Genomic DNA, 13,921 nt, shown 5'->3' with positions numbered 1-13,921 from the left:
ACGGAGTTCCTCCTATGGACCAGGTATTTTCTAGGTGTTGGAAGTATCGCAGGGAACATGAAGAAGAATCCCTGCCCCCATTGAGTTTACAACCTAGGAGACAGAAACAGCCCATAGCGAAAGCAAGTAAATAAATAGAGGAACTCCCCTACGTAGGAACCTTCAAGTTGTGAACTTTCAAAGATGCGAACGTGCGTTCGCATGTCCAGTCGCATAAGCTAGTTCACGTGTCTGGCGTACATTGTCACGTGCGTGCGTCCTCTGCAAGTGGCTGTGCTTCTGTGTCCTTTACTGTACAGGACTGTGTCGAGTACAGCAGTACAGCATGTTTATGTCTTGCCGGCTCCCTCGACGCCAGCCCCTGGATGCCAGCTCTTGTACTGTACTGCTGTGCTTTTCAAGGTCCTGTGCTGTAAGATTAAACATGTTTTCCTTATTTTTTGTGTGTGTTTGTTTTTTATGTATTATTTGTGTGAAAAGTATTATAAACCTGTTGCAGTACAGTACCATATAGCCGATTGTGTTAGTGGGGCACCTAGGCTAACTATGTTGGACTTAACGAACACGCTCTCGGCACAGAACTCGTCCGTATGTAGGGGACTTACTGAAGAGTATGTTCAATGGCGTTAAGTGAGAAAAAGCAGGGGGCAGGGGGGAGAGGGCTGGCCCGTGGAGGAGATGGGTCTTTCAGCAGTGTCACCTAAGGAAACAACACTTAGGAGGCAGCTTTTCAGGCCTTCCCTGAAGGTGAGGGTTGAGCTGTACAGATGTCGTAGGGAAGGGGATCCAGGTAGAGGGAGAGGCAGCGGGAAGACCTCAAGGCAGCCGCATGCCTGGTGCTGGAGGAACAGTGAGGGACCGGACAGAGTGACCGAGGGGACGGTGGTAGCAAAGATGTTCAGGGAAATAACAGGCGTTGGGGCAGGGGGACCGGGTTGTGGAGGGCCTTATAGATCCTTGTAAGGAAATGGGCTTTTACGCGAATGAGATGAGAATTCTGTAAGGGTTTTGAACAGGACAGTGAAAATATTTGCCTCTGATTTAACAGGGGTACTCTGGCTGCTGTGTGGAGAGAATAGAGGGCTGGGGGTGAGGGCGGAAGCGAGGGATCATTTAGGAGGTGATTACGGTAACCGGGCGAGAGGCAGATAATGGCCTGGACCAGTGTAGGTGTAGTAGATATGGAGAGAGTGAAGGTATTTAAAAACTGTATTTCCCAGGTGGAAGTGACAGGCTTTCTGGACAGCACAGATGCTGGCTATTAAGGCAGGGGAAGCGCTCAGGATGACCAAGGTTTTGACCTGAGTAACTGGAAGGATAGATGGCCTTACCTTGGATGGGGGTGTGGTCTTGGCCTTGGGGAAGAGCAGAAGTTCGGTGTGAAGTCTGAGGTGCCTTTTGGACCCCTAACTGGAGCTGCTGAATAGGCAGTTGGATAAGAGTCTGGAATTTGGGAGACAAGTCCTAAACCTCACGATCCTCTCTCTTTTTTTAAAATGTATTTTATTGAAGGACAGTTGATTTACCATGTTGTGTTAATTTCTCCCGTACGGCAGAGTGATTCAGTTATACGTATATATGTACATTCTTGTTTTATATCCATGATGGTTTATCACAGGATATTGAATATAGTTCCCTGCGCTGTACGGTAGGACCTTGTTGTTTATCCATCCTATGGATAATAGTTTGCATCCGCTAATTCCGAACTCCCACTCCCTCCCTCCCCCACTCCCTCCCCCTTGGCAACCACAACAAGTCTGTTCTCTGTGTCTGTGAACCGCGCGATTCTTGCCCCTTTTGCCTCCACCCCTTAAGGGCCGTGAATCCTCCAAGTGCTTTACTGTCACATGTCTGTGGTCTTTAAATGATGCTGTAGGTGAATGTGAGCTTTCTTCTGATCTAGGGTTCTGCGGGCGGCTCATCTTCAGCCTGATCTTTGCTGGGTCGGCCACGAACATTCCCCCGGTCATCTAATTGTTGCGGTCCCCTTCATGGGGAGCCCAGTGTAATCCTTTGTGCAGGATCTTGCTCCCGTATCTCAGCAGGGAGAACACCAGGACAGGTGATAAATTGGCGCTGCTTGTAGCTGCCAGTTGGCCCCTGGTGACCAGGGTAGCCTGCAGGATGCTGGACTCATAGATGCCCTCCACAGCCACCCGGAGGAGTCCAGCTAAACCGGCACACGCGGGGTGCGACCTGGGGACCCCAGCCTCATTAGCAGCTGCTCTCCTTGGAGGAGCCACCTGCCCCATAGGCAGAAGGATCCGCATATAATGAGGCCCTTCCCAGTGTACGTGCAGAGAAATCCTGTGCAACACGACAGGAAAGAGGCTTTCACTGAGAAACAGACTCTGAAAGATAATTAGTCTTGTACGTGCCTCTGCTTGTATATGTCACTGGGCCTGGGACAGAGGTGGGGACACGGTCCTTTCTGTAAACGTGCCAGCATGAATGAATGAGTGAGTGTGATGTTTACTCTCCCTCCGGCATGATCTCTGGAGTCAGACCGGTGGTGAACCCCAGAGACTCCATCGGTACCTCCATCGGACTTGGAGGAGGATGGTTCTTGCTGAGGCCCCTGGTCACATGGGGCCATGTGACTGGTTCCGTTCTCACTTCCAGACCAGAGCACTTCATTGTCAGGGACAGAATGACCAGAGCTCTCCTTTCCCTTTGGGTCAGAGATCAAATGTTCTAGAGGCAGAACAGAGTGTACAAAGTGCTCTGTTTGTGTAAAAACGAAGCAGAGAATCACTCATGTTCAGGCTCGTAGGTGCCCGGACTATCTCTGGAGGACCAATGAGAAAACGAATAACTTTGTGCCATTTACAGCAACATGGATGGACCTAGAGATGATCGTACTAAGTGGAGTAAGTCAGACAGAGAAAGGCGAATACCATATGATATCACTTATATGTGGAATCTAAAAAATGATGCAAATGAACTTACTGCCAAAACAGAAACAGACTCACAGACTTAGAGAACAAACTTATGGTCACCAAAGGGGAAAAGTGGGGGGAGGGATAATTTGGGAGTTCGGGATTAACATGTACACACTGCTGTATTTAAAGTAGATAACCAACAAGGATCTACTGTACAGCACAGGGGACTCTGCTCAATATTCTGTGACAACCTAAATGGGAAAAGAATTTGAGAAAGGATACACGTGTATGTATAACTGAATCACTTTTCTATACACCTGAAACTAACACAACATTGTTAATCTACTATGCTCCAATATAAAATAAAAATTAAAAAAAAAAACCCAAACAACCAAACAGCAGTAGATTCCATGAGTCGTCATGCATAACAAGAGTATCGCTCAAGGTTGGTAGCAGGAAGAAACAGAGAGAAGACAACTCTGAGAAGCTGTATTCAGGAAGTCGGTGGGAGGTGATTTCTGGTCCTTCACGTCCTACAAAGGTTTTCAGAATGTTGTCAGAAAGACAGAGGCAGAGGGGGAGAAATTAACTGCGGCAGTTGTCTTCGCTGTCTCTGGGCTTGCCATGGTGATGCTGAGAGAATCAAATAAGCTACAAGTGAGGGTGAGTTGTTAGTGTGAGAAATAGTCCAGGACCTGGCAGCCTGAGAGGGTGGAGGGGCCCATGGTGTTCGCTCATTATCAAGATTGATTGTTCTCAGCTCTGGGAAAATGTTGGTAAGCAGCACCTCACACCAGTCTTGTGAGGTACTTTGAAATATTTAAAAATGGAAAAAGGAAGAAGAATTTAATATCTTTTTTTTTTTTCTGTGGTTGGAAAGTGGGGCAATGAGTCGGTCGACTTACCATGAGCTGGTTTGAGTTAGGTGGAGAGTTTCTGGGAGTAGGTACCGCAGAAAAATGGATTTGATATTTCAACAAAATGAGAATTAACCAAGCAAGGGAGAGTTGATGATGGTGGCTTTCTTTTTTTTTTTTATTGAAGTGTAGTCGATTTACAGTATTGTGTTAGTTTCAGGTGTACAGCAGAGTGACTCAGACAGACAGACAGGCACACGCGCACACACACACACACATATATATTTCAGATCATTTTCCAGATAAGCAACAATGATTTACTGTGTAGCATAGGGAACCACAATATATTCAATATCTTGTAATAACTTATAATGAAAACCAAAAAAAATATATAACTGAATCGCTTTGCTGTACACCTGAAACTCACACGATACTGTGAATCAATTACACTTCGATTAAAAAAAATAATGCTCAGGCTCCCTGACTTCAGACTATATTACAAAGCAACAGTAATCAAGACAGTGTGGTACTGGCACAAAAACAGAAAGATAGATCAGTGGAACAGGATAGAAAGCCCAGAGATAAACCCACGCACATATGGACACCTTATCTTTGATAAAGGAGGCTAAATAATGCTACAGTCGACACTGGTGCACAGCTTTTTACGTGGACGTATGTTTTCATTTCTCTTGCATAGATACCTAGGAGTGAACTTGCTGGTTCACGTGGTACGCTCTGTTTAGTTTCTTGAGGAACTGCGCAGCTGTTTTCCAAATCAGCTGTACCATTTTACATTTTTACCAACAATGCATGAGGGTTACGATTTCTTCACACTTTTGCCCACATATTTTTGTCTCTTTTTTTAAAAAAATTAATTAATTTATTTTTGGCTGTGTTGGGTCTTCGTTTCTGTGTGAGGGCTTTCTCTAGTTGCGGCGAGCGGGGGCCACTCTTCATCGCGGTGCGCGGGCCTCTCACTGTCATGGCCTCTCTTGTTGCGGAGCACAAGCTCCAGACGCGCAGGCTCAGTAGCTGTGGCTCACGGGCCTAGTTGCTCCGCGGCATGTGGGATCTTCCCAGACCGGGGCACGAACCCGCGTCCCCTGCATCGGCAGGTGGACTCTCAACCACTGTGCCACCAGGGAAGCCCCTTGTCTATCTTTTTGACTACAGTTATCCTAACGGTTTGAACGTGGTATCTCACTGTGGTTTTGATCCGTGTTTCCTTAATGGATAATGATGTTGAGTATCTTTTCATGTGCTTATTGGCCATTTTTATATTTTCTTTGGAGAAATGTCTATTCAAATGCTTTGCCCCATTTTTTTTGCTATTGAGTTTGTAAAAGTTCCTTATATATTCTGGATACTGATTTTTTTTATCAGATATATGATTTGCAAATATTTTCTCCCATTCTATAGGGTGTCTTTCCATTTTATTGATAGTATTTGAAGCATTAAAGTTTTAAATTCTGTTTCTTCTTCTTTTCTTTTTGGGCTTGTGCTTTTGGTGTTATATCTGAGAAACCATTGCCTGAACCAAAGTCACAGAGATTACTGCTTCTGCATTTTCCTGAGAGGTTTATAATTTTAGCTCTGACACTTCGGTCTTTGATCCACTTTGTGTGAACACCATCCTGCAGTTCTAGCTGATCGTGGGAATGTGGGATAGATAGTGTTGCCTGCTCTTCCAATTTTTCCAAGAAGCCAGAAATACTAAATTTTTTTTGGTGTGAATATTCTGCATTTAAAACCATTGGCACCCAAGTCACATTTCGTGAAAACACAGTAGTGGAGGTGATTAATAACTATGGCCCTAGCCACGTGCAGCACAGGTACCACATTGTAACCTCTGGGTTTTCTATTTAACTTTCCTAGTCTGCTAGAAATGCAATAAACGAACACCTGTTCTTGGACTATTCCCATCTGACACAGTCTTAGAATTTTTTAAAGGTTCTAGATAGCAATTGAATGAGAAGTCTTGAAATTAAACCAATGAGGAGAGAAGGTTTTGAGTCCAAAAGTCCCTGCTCTAACCTAGGGGCTTTTAAATGTTTTTAGACCTTTGCCTGCCGACTACAGTCTGATTGGTCAACCTGCAACATTCTTTCCACAGCGAGCTCAGAGAGAGCAGTCAAAGCAGACATGAGAAGGCAGTGCCTGGATCTTGTGAAATTGCAGGAGATGATTTATTCATGCCAGGTTCTTAGAGCTGGTCATGAGGTCATGACGAAAAGAGCTGCGTGACAGGCAGAGAGATGGACTAAAGACCCTCTTCCCGATGTGGATGAACCTGGAGTCTGTCATACAGAGTGAAGTAGGTCAGAAAGAGGAAAACGAATATCATATATTAACGCATATATGTGGAATCTAGAAAAATGGTACAGATGAACCTATTTGCAGGGCAGGAATAGAGATGTAGACGTAGAGAACGGACATGTGGACACGGCAAGGAAGGAGAGGGTGGGACGAACTGGGAGGTGGGGATGGGCATATATACACTACCATGCGTAAAATAGATAGCTAGTGGGAACCTACTATAAAGCACGGGAAGCTCAATGCGGTGCTCTGTGACCACATAGCTGGGTGGGAGGGAGGCCCAGGAGGGAGGGGATACATGTGTACGTAGAGCAGATCCACTTCATCGTGCAGCAGAAACTAACACTACATTGTAAAGCAATCAGACTCCAGTTAAAAAAAAAATTAAGAAAAAAAAAAAAAGACCCTCTGCCTTGTTGATGGGTTTGGTGAGCAGAGGGGTTTGTGCCGTTCCTCTCTGGGAGGACTGGTGTCGGCGAAGGGGGAGTCACAGAGTGGGAAGGACGTCTGGAGGGGAAGAGGGTGTGATGAGGGGCCCCAAGCAGTGTTGCCTGTTGTCTGAGCCCATTCTGCAAAGATCGGCCTGAGTCCGACCTCCTCCAGGAAGCCTTCCCTGACTTGCCAGTTTCTCTCTCCTGCCAACACCGTGACACAGCCTCTCTGGCTTCACTAAGCACACATTCCTTTGAGGTCTCGCTCAGACTGTTGTTTGATATTCAGTGCTTCCTTCAATGGGTATTTAATGAGCACCAGCTAGGTCCCAGGCTAGGGACACAGTAGTGAGCAAAACAGGCTGAAATCCCTGCTTTCCTGGTGCTTATGTGTATGTGTGAGATACATAGAGAGAGAGAGAGAGAGAGAGAGAGAGAGAGAGAGTCAACATAACAGATAAATAACTTACTTAGTATGTTATACACTAAGTACCCTACATACAAACGAGCTCCGTTCCTAGAACGCGTTCGTAAGTCCAGTTTGTTCATGAGTCTGACAAGGTTAGCCTAGGTACCCACCTGAAACCATCGGCTATATAGTACTGTACAGTAATAGGTTTATAATACTTTTCACACAGATAATACATAAAACACAAACACAAAAAAATAAAGAAAACATTTTCAGGGCTTACCTGGTGGTGCAGTGGTTCAGAATCCACCTGCCAATGCAGGGGACACGGGTTCTAGCCCTGGTCCAGAAAGATCCCACATGCCGCGGAGCAACTAAGCCCGTGCGCCACAACTACTGAGCCTGCGCTCTAGAGCCCGCGAGCCACAACTACTGAGCTCACGTGCCACAACTACTGAGCATGGCTCTAGAGCCTGTGCTCCACAACAAGAGAAGCCTCCATAATAAGAAGCCCATGCACCGCAACGAAGAGTAGCCCCTGCTCGCTGCAACTAGAGAAAGCCCGTGCGCAGCAACGAAGACCCAACGCAGCCAAAGATAGATAGATAAATAAATAAGTAAATACTAATTGTATTTCTATAAACTATAAATAATTTGAAAATGAATTACATTAATTAAAAATAAAGATTCATGTACCACAGTGTTCATAGCAGCATTACTTACAAGTGCCAAGAAATGAAAGCGGTCTTTGTTGCTGTGCACGGGCTTTCTCTAGTTGTGGCAAGCGAAGGCCACTCTTTGTTGCTGTGCGCGGGCTTCTCATTGCAGTGGCTTCTCTTATTACGGAGCACGGGCTCTAGGCACACGGGCTTCAGTAGTTGTGGGTCGCAGGCTCAGTAGTTGAGGCGCATGGGCTTAGTTGCTCCGTGGCATGTGGGATCTTCCCAGACCAGTGATCGAACCGGTGTCCCCTGCATTGATAGGTGGATTCTTAACCACTGTGCCACCAGGGAAGTCTTTTTGAATTAGTGTTTTTGTTCTATCGGCTATAGACGTAGGAGTGGAATTGCTGGGTCATGTGGTATAAATATAAAATTGTATTTTTTTAATTGAAAAAAACCTTATTTAACTTTTTAAAAAGAAATTTCATTCTTCTGTTTTATTTTTAGGATAGGATTTATCATGACCTGGGCTTACCTTGTTTGTTTATTTACCTTACTATTAAGAGAGAAATCGCATCTATTTTGTCTACCAGTGAATTCTCCATGGCTAACACATATTCACTGCTTAATAAATGTCACTGAATAAATGAATATGCCAGGGATTGTAGTGACCATGGTGTTATGATAGGTTTTGACCTTTGAGAACTTATGTTCATAAGATTTAGCAATTGTTCTCCTTGGTGTTTACCCGAAGGAGTTGAAAACTTATGTCTACACAAAAGCCTGTACACGGATGTTTATAGCAGCTTTGTTCATAATTGTCAAAACTTAGAAGCAGCCAAGCTGTCCTTCAGTAGGTGAATGGATAAATAAACTGTGGTCCATTCAGACAATGGGATATTATCCAGTGCTGAAAAGAAATGAGCTCTCAAGCCATGAGAAGACGGGGAGAGGCCTTAAATGCATATTGTTCAGTGAAAGAAGCCAACCTGAAGAGGCTACATCCTATATGATTCCAACTCTATGACATTCTGGAAAAGGCAAAACTCTGGAGACAATGAAAAGATCAGTGGTGGCCGGCCAGGGGTTGAGGAGCGGAGTGATGAACAGGTAGAGCACAGAGGATGTTTAAGGCAGTGAAAATACTCTGTATGAGACCATAATGGTGGAGACGTGTCACTGTACATTTGTTCAAACCTACAGAATATACAAAACCAAGAGTGAACTGGAATGTAAACTGTGCACTTTGGGTGATAATGATGTGTCCATGTAGATTCACTGATTGTAACAAATGTACCATCTGTTGGGGGATGCTGATAATGGGGGAGGCTCTGTGTGTATGGGGGGAAAGGGGTATGTGGGAGACCTTTGTACCTTCTCCTCAATTTTGCTGTGAACCTAAAACTGCTCTAAAAAAATAAAGTCTTTAAAACAAAATTACATTCTAGTAGTAGAGACAGACCCATCTTATCAAAGTAGAGAATATCAATATACGTACCAGGCAGGCAGGAGAATAGGGCTCAAAACCCAGCTGACTGGGGCTTCCCTGGTGGCGCAGTGGTTAGGAATCCTCCTGCCAATTCAGGGGACACAGGTTCGAGCCCTGGGCCGGGAAGATCCCACATGCCGCGGAGCAACTAAGCCCGTGCGCCACAGCTACTGAGCCTGGGCTCTAGAGTCTGTGAGCCACAACTACTGAGCCCACGTGCCACAGTTACTGAAGCCCATGCACCTAGAGCCCGTGCTCCGCGACAAGAGAAGCCACCACAATGAGAAGCCCGCGTACCACAATGAAGAGTAGCCCCTGCTCGGTGCAACTAGAGGAAGCCTGTGTGCAGCAACGAAGACCCAACACAGCCAAAAATAAATACATAAATTACCAAAAACAAACAAAAAAACCCCAGCTGACTGGTAGCTTCTCGTCTCCCAGAATGCATATGACACCCCCCTACACACAAATTGACAGGGTGTCCTACTTGGTCTGTTGAGTGTGTTCAGAGACTTAAACAAATACGTATGGAACTCCTACACTTTTCCAGGCCCCGTTCCAGCTGCCACAGTCAGAGCAGCAACTGTACAGGTACACTGTTGTCCTGGTGGCGTCAACAGTCAGGAGAGGACGTCGGAGTTCAGTCTCATTGTATTTACCGCCAGTAACCAGCAGGCTTACTCTGGAGCGTTTGCTCAGCGTAATCATCGTTCAGTATTTACCTGGCTTTTTGGTCATCTTTTAAAATAATGCCCAGAAAAAGGCTCATAAGAAAAAAGCAGAATCCCTGAGACCAGAGACAGCCTCTCTTGCTCCATTTCTAGAAAAAAATCTCATATGGGGGAAGCATCTCCACCTGGTAGCTCAGAATTATCTAGGAGTTTGTGGGGAGAAAAGATAGTTTAGGTAAATGGTACAACCTGCTACAGAGCAGTTCACGCTTTTGAACTCTCCCTCGTTCTTTACTGCTCTCTCCCCCCCTATTGCCTTCCCTCGCCACCACCCTCCCTCCGCAAAACAGTCATCGCTGTCATCGTGAGGGATCTGCTGAGAAATGGCAGGGTGCGCTTCCTGGGGACCAGCTGCTGGACTGGGGCCCATCCATCTCCCCTGCTCCCATTTCTCCGCCTCCCTCTTGCTGGCGTGTCCGAGCTGCAGCCATGCTGTGCACTCGAAAGCTGTCCCACGGTCACATGGAGGGGGCTTAGCTTTTATCACAGGACAGCTTTCCATGGGAAACAGGGTCTCTGGGAAGCAAGTCCTTTTGGGAGGAGGCTGTGTGTTCTAGCTTGAGGGTAGAAACAGCCAAGCAGTGTTCCTGCTTGACCCCTTACACACACACACACACACACACACACACACACACACACACACACACTTCTCCACCCCAGGGAAAAGAAAAATATCTGATGATTATCTCATGACTGACCCTGGTTCCCCAAAGGCAGCTGGTAATTGTTAAATTGAGAGAATCATGGAACACTTTCTAAGTGGAAAGGCTCATCAAGAATAGATCAGGAACGGGTAAAGTTGATAGTTATAAACCCATTTCCATAGAAATGGACTTATTAGCGGGCACGCCAGCTGCCGAGAAGTAAAAGACCCCCTTCCTCTGGTTTGAGGGAAATGACTTAAAATAAAAACTGATGCATAAAAGTGACTCTGACTGGATTGTTATTCCATTTGTAGCTGGTCTTGGGCAGATTCCGGTAGCAGGTCCACAGGAGAAGAAGCCACCCACAGTTAAGGGAGGGCCTGCCTTCCCACGCAGACCCAAAGACTGGCCACTTCTGCACCCCAAGACCGGAGTGCGGGTTTAGCAGGATTAAACTGCTGATAACAGAGTTACGGTCCTTTTCTTCTCGTGCTGGATTTTCACTTTCTCGGCGGTAGTTTTTCTGAAGTTTACTGAGTGCTGAGACCCAGGAGGCATTAGCAGCAGCTCCTTAGATCTGCTTACAAGCACGGTGCCGACTAAAGGGAAACTGAAGATCTGATCTGACAGGGCCGAGCATCTCTTACAGGAGGAGACTTAACAGGTGGATACGTGGAGAATCCCTGTGATCAGAGAAGTGACTTGAGGCTGGGGTGTGGTGGCTGGGAAAGGGAGGTGACCGAAGCCGAGAACCGAGTGCCCAAGTTCCTAAGATCCTGAAATCCCTCTCGCAGGGCCCCGGGAAATAGGGGTCCCCTGTTCCCATGTGAGCCCACTGTCATCCTCTCATGAGGCCAGGTCCCTTATTCAACACACATTCCCTTCCCCGTGCAAAACAGCATGTGCAAATAGATAACTTGGTGATTCATAGCTCACGGGTACCCACACCAGGACAACCTGGCTAGGTAATTTTAATAAATTTATACTTCAATTTAAATAGGCACTTCTGGCCAGTAACCACTGTATTGGACAGAGCAGTATCAGAGAGTTTCTTAAAACCTTGACTAAATGGAGAAAACGTTGGACGTGACGAATTCTAATGTAGTTCTATTTGGGGTAGAGTTCTGTATCAGGCAGGTCACTGTAACCTAGTTTTGCCAACACTATAGCTATACTGTGGCTGTTTAAAAAAAATTTTATTGGGGTGTAGTTGCTTTACAACGTGGTGTTAGTTTCAGGTGTACAGCAAAGTGCATCAGTTATGCATATACATACATCCACTCTTTTTTAGATTCTTTTCCCATATAGGTCATTACAGGGTATTGAGTTGAGTTCCCTGTGCTATACAGTAGGTCCTTATTAGTTATCTATTTCATATGCAGTAGTGAGTATATGTCAATCCCAATCTCCCAATTTATCCTTCTTCCCCATTGCCCCCTGGTAACCATAAGATTGTTTTCTACATCTGTGACTCTATTTCTGTTTTGTAAATGAGTTCATTTGTACCATTTCTTTTATTCCAAATATAAGCAATATTATATGATATTTGTCTTTCTCACAAGGAGCTAGAAGATTTAAAGAACAAATTTACTATAGCTATCTGTCAATACTGTGGTTTCTACCCTGTTCTTAAGTCTTCGTGGTTGCGGGGTGGAGGAACTGGCCACGGTAGGAGATTCTGTTGGGCAAGCAACAGGCAACAGGCTTTTTTTCAAAACTCTTTCCTGGGCTTCCCTGGTGGTGCAGTGGTTGAGAGTCCGCCTGCCGATGCAGGGGATGCGGGTTCGTGCCCCGGTCTGGGAGGATCGCATGTGCTGTGGAGTGGCTGGGCCCGTGAGCCGTGGCCGCTGAGCCTGCGCGTCCGGAGCCTGTGCTCCGCAACGGGAGAGGCTGCAACAGTGAGAGGCCCGCGTACCGCAAAAAACAAAACAAAACAAAACAAAAAACTCTTTCCCTACAGGTTGTGAGTTCGGTGTCTGGGCTGCAGATCTTGCCCTAGGTCCCCAAAGGTAGGGAAGAGGCTTCCCAGCTCATTTTAGTCCCGGCAGGCCCATTGTTGGTAAAGGAACAGGTCGGTTGGGGTCACTCAGGCTTTCGGAGCTGTGAATCCTTCACTTTGCTGTCATATTGCTTGGATCCAGATACAGCTAGATTCAGAGTGATGGTCAAAGACTTATGGAACAGAAGTCGTCCACAAATCCCATGCTGGATGGCTCTTTGTTTTACCTCTCTGTTTAGTAGCTTCTCGCATCAGTGCAATAGTCAGCCTATAATTTATAAGTTCATGTCCTTATGAGAGGCTCTCCCTGTTTAGAAAGATGCGGAGCAGGACACTTGCCCTTTTCACTTATGTGTGCCCCGTCCACTTTCGTCCCCCTCCTCCAAACAATGTGCAGTGTTCAATGTTGTCACTCCATGAATGAAGGCAGGTGGGGATTTCTTACACCCCACCCCATCCCGTTGCAGGCTGAGGACATGAAGAACCCGGCGTGGCTCCTTATTCATGGGGGATTTCTTACATCCCACCCCATCCCGTTGCAGGCTGAGGACATGAAGAACCCGGCGTGGCTCCTTATTCATGGGGGATTTCTTACACCCCACCCCATCCCATTGCAGGCTGAGGACATGAAGAACCCGGCGTGGCTCCTTATTCATGGGGGATTTCTTACATCCCACCCCATCCCATTGCAGGCTGAGGACATGAAGAACCCGGTGTAGCTCCTTATTCATGTAGCTCATAGTTGATGTCACGGACGAGGCACCTTATGGGGTCCTTTCCCATCCTTGGTCTCACAATGCTTTCACAAGCCCACGTAGGCACCAATGTTCTCCCCAAATTCTAAAGCTCAGAGTTTGCACCACGGGTCCACAGCCACACAGGTAAGCAAGTAGACGTAGAAACAGCCAGAATCCAGGCTGTGCCTCACAGTTGGAGAAATGGTGGCCCTAGATGAAGGTGTCGGGCCACGTCCCGTGTGTGGTGCCTGGATCGTGGCGTCCGCAGGCGTGGGGTTGGGGAGGACTGAGCGGTGACAGTGCCCAGAGATGCAGTGCTGTCCGAGGTCCTCATTCAGGGAAGGACAGGGCCCTGAAGACGGATGGCCTGTCCACTCGGAGGTGTGGGCCGTCTGTGGGCAGCCTGTGAATCAGGCTCTATCGACACCGCCTGTGACCTGTTGGACTTGGCGATCCTTCTTTGGGTTGACAAAGAGGAATGTGGCAATTTATCGCGTTCTTGACACTCTGCTGAGTCTCAGGTGTTAAACTGCACTTTACTGTGTGTTTGTTTTGCAGAAAAAATGGCTCCTTCTATGAGATCTTGCAGGTGGACTTTGGAATTGACAACAGCAGTGGCCCGGCTGGCGCCCAGCAGATCACCTGGCAGGTGGAGTACCCGGTGGAGGATGCCACGAGGGAGCTGGTTGTCTCTGAGATCTTTGTCAGCCACACCTCCTTCGTGGGCATCGTCCCGCTCGCAATGGTGAGATGTCGGGCTTTGG

The 13,921-nt window shown here is 46.7% G+C and overlaps 1 protein-coding gene across 1 annotated transcript in view; it reads left to right on the top strand.

Moving 5' to 3' along the window:
- LOC112408725 (transmembrane protein 132B) overlaps positions 1-13,921 on the top strand; it is a 220,400-nt gene that overhangs the window by 129,654 nt on the left and 76,825 nt on the right. Inside the window, exon 4 of the mRNA XM_024758465.1 lies at positions 13,716-13,902. Coding sequence (XP_024614233.1) covers positions 13,716-13,902 — 187 coding nt within the window. The remainder of the gene's footprint in view (positions 1-13,715; positions 13,903-13,921) is intronic.

Source organism: Neophocaena asiaeorientalis, unplaced genomic scaffold (genome assembly GCF_003031525.2).
Source record: "Neophocaena asiaeorientalis asiaeorientalis breed wild unplaced genomic scaffold, Neophocaena_asiaeorientalis_V1.1 scaffold77, whole genome shotgun sequence".
NCBI classification, from domain to species: Eukaryota; Metazoa; Chordata; class Mammalia; order Artiodactyla; family Phocoenidae; genus Neophocaena; species Neophocaena asiaeorientalis.
The sequence above is the reverse complement of the archived record's forward strand: the minus strand, read 5'-3'. Positions and strand labels throughout refer to the sequence as shown.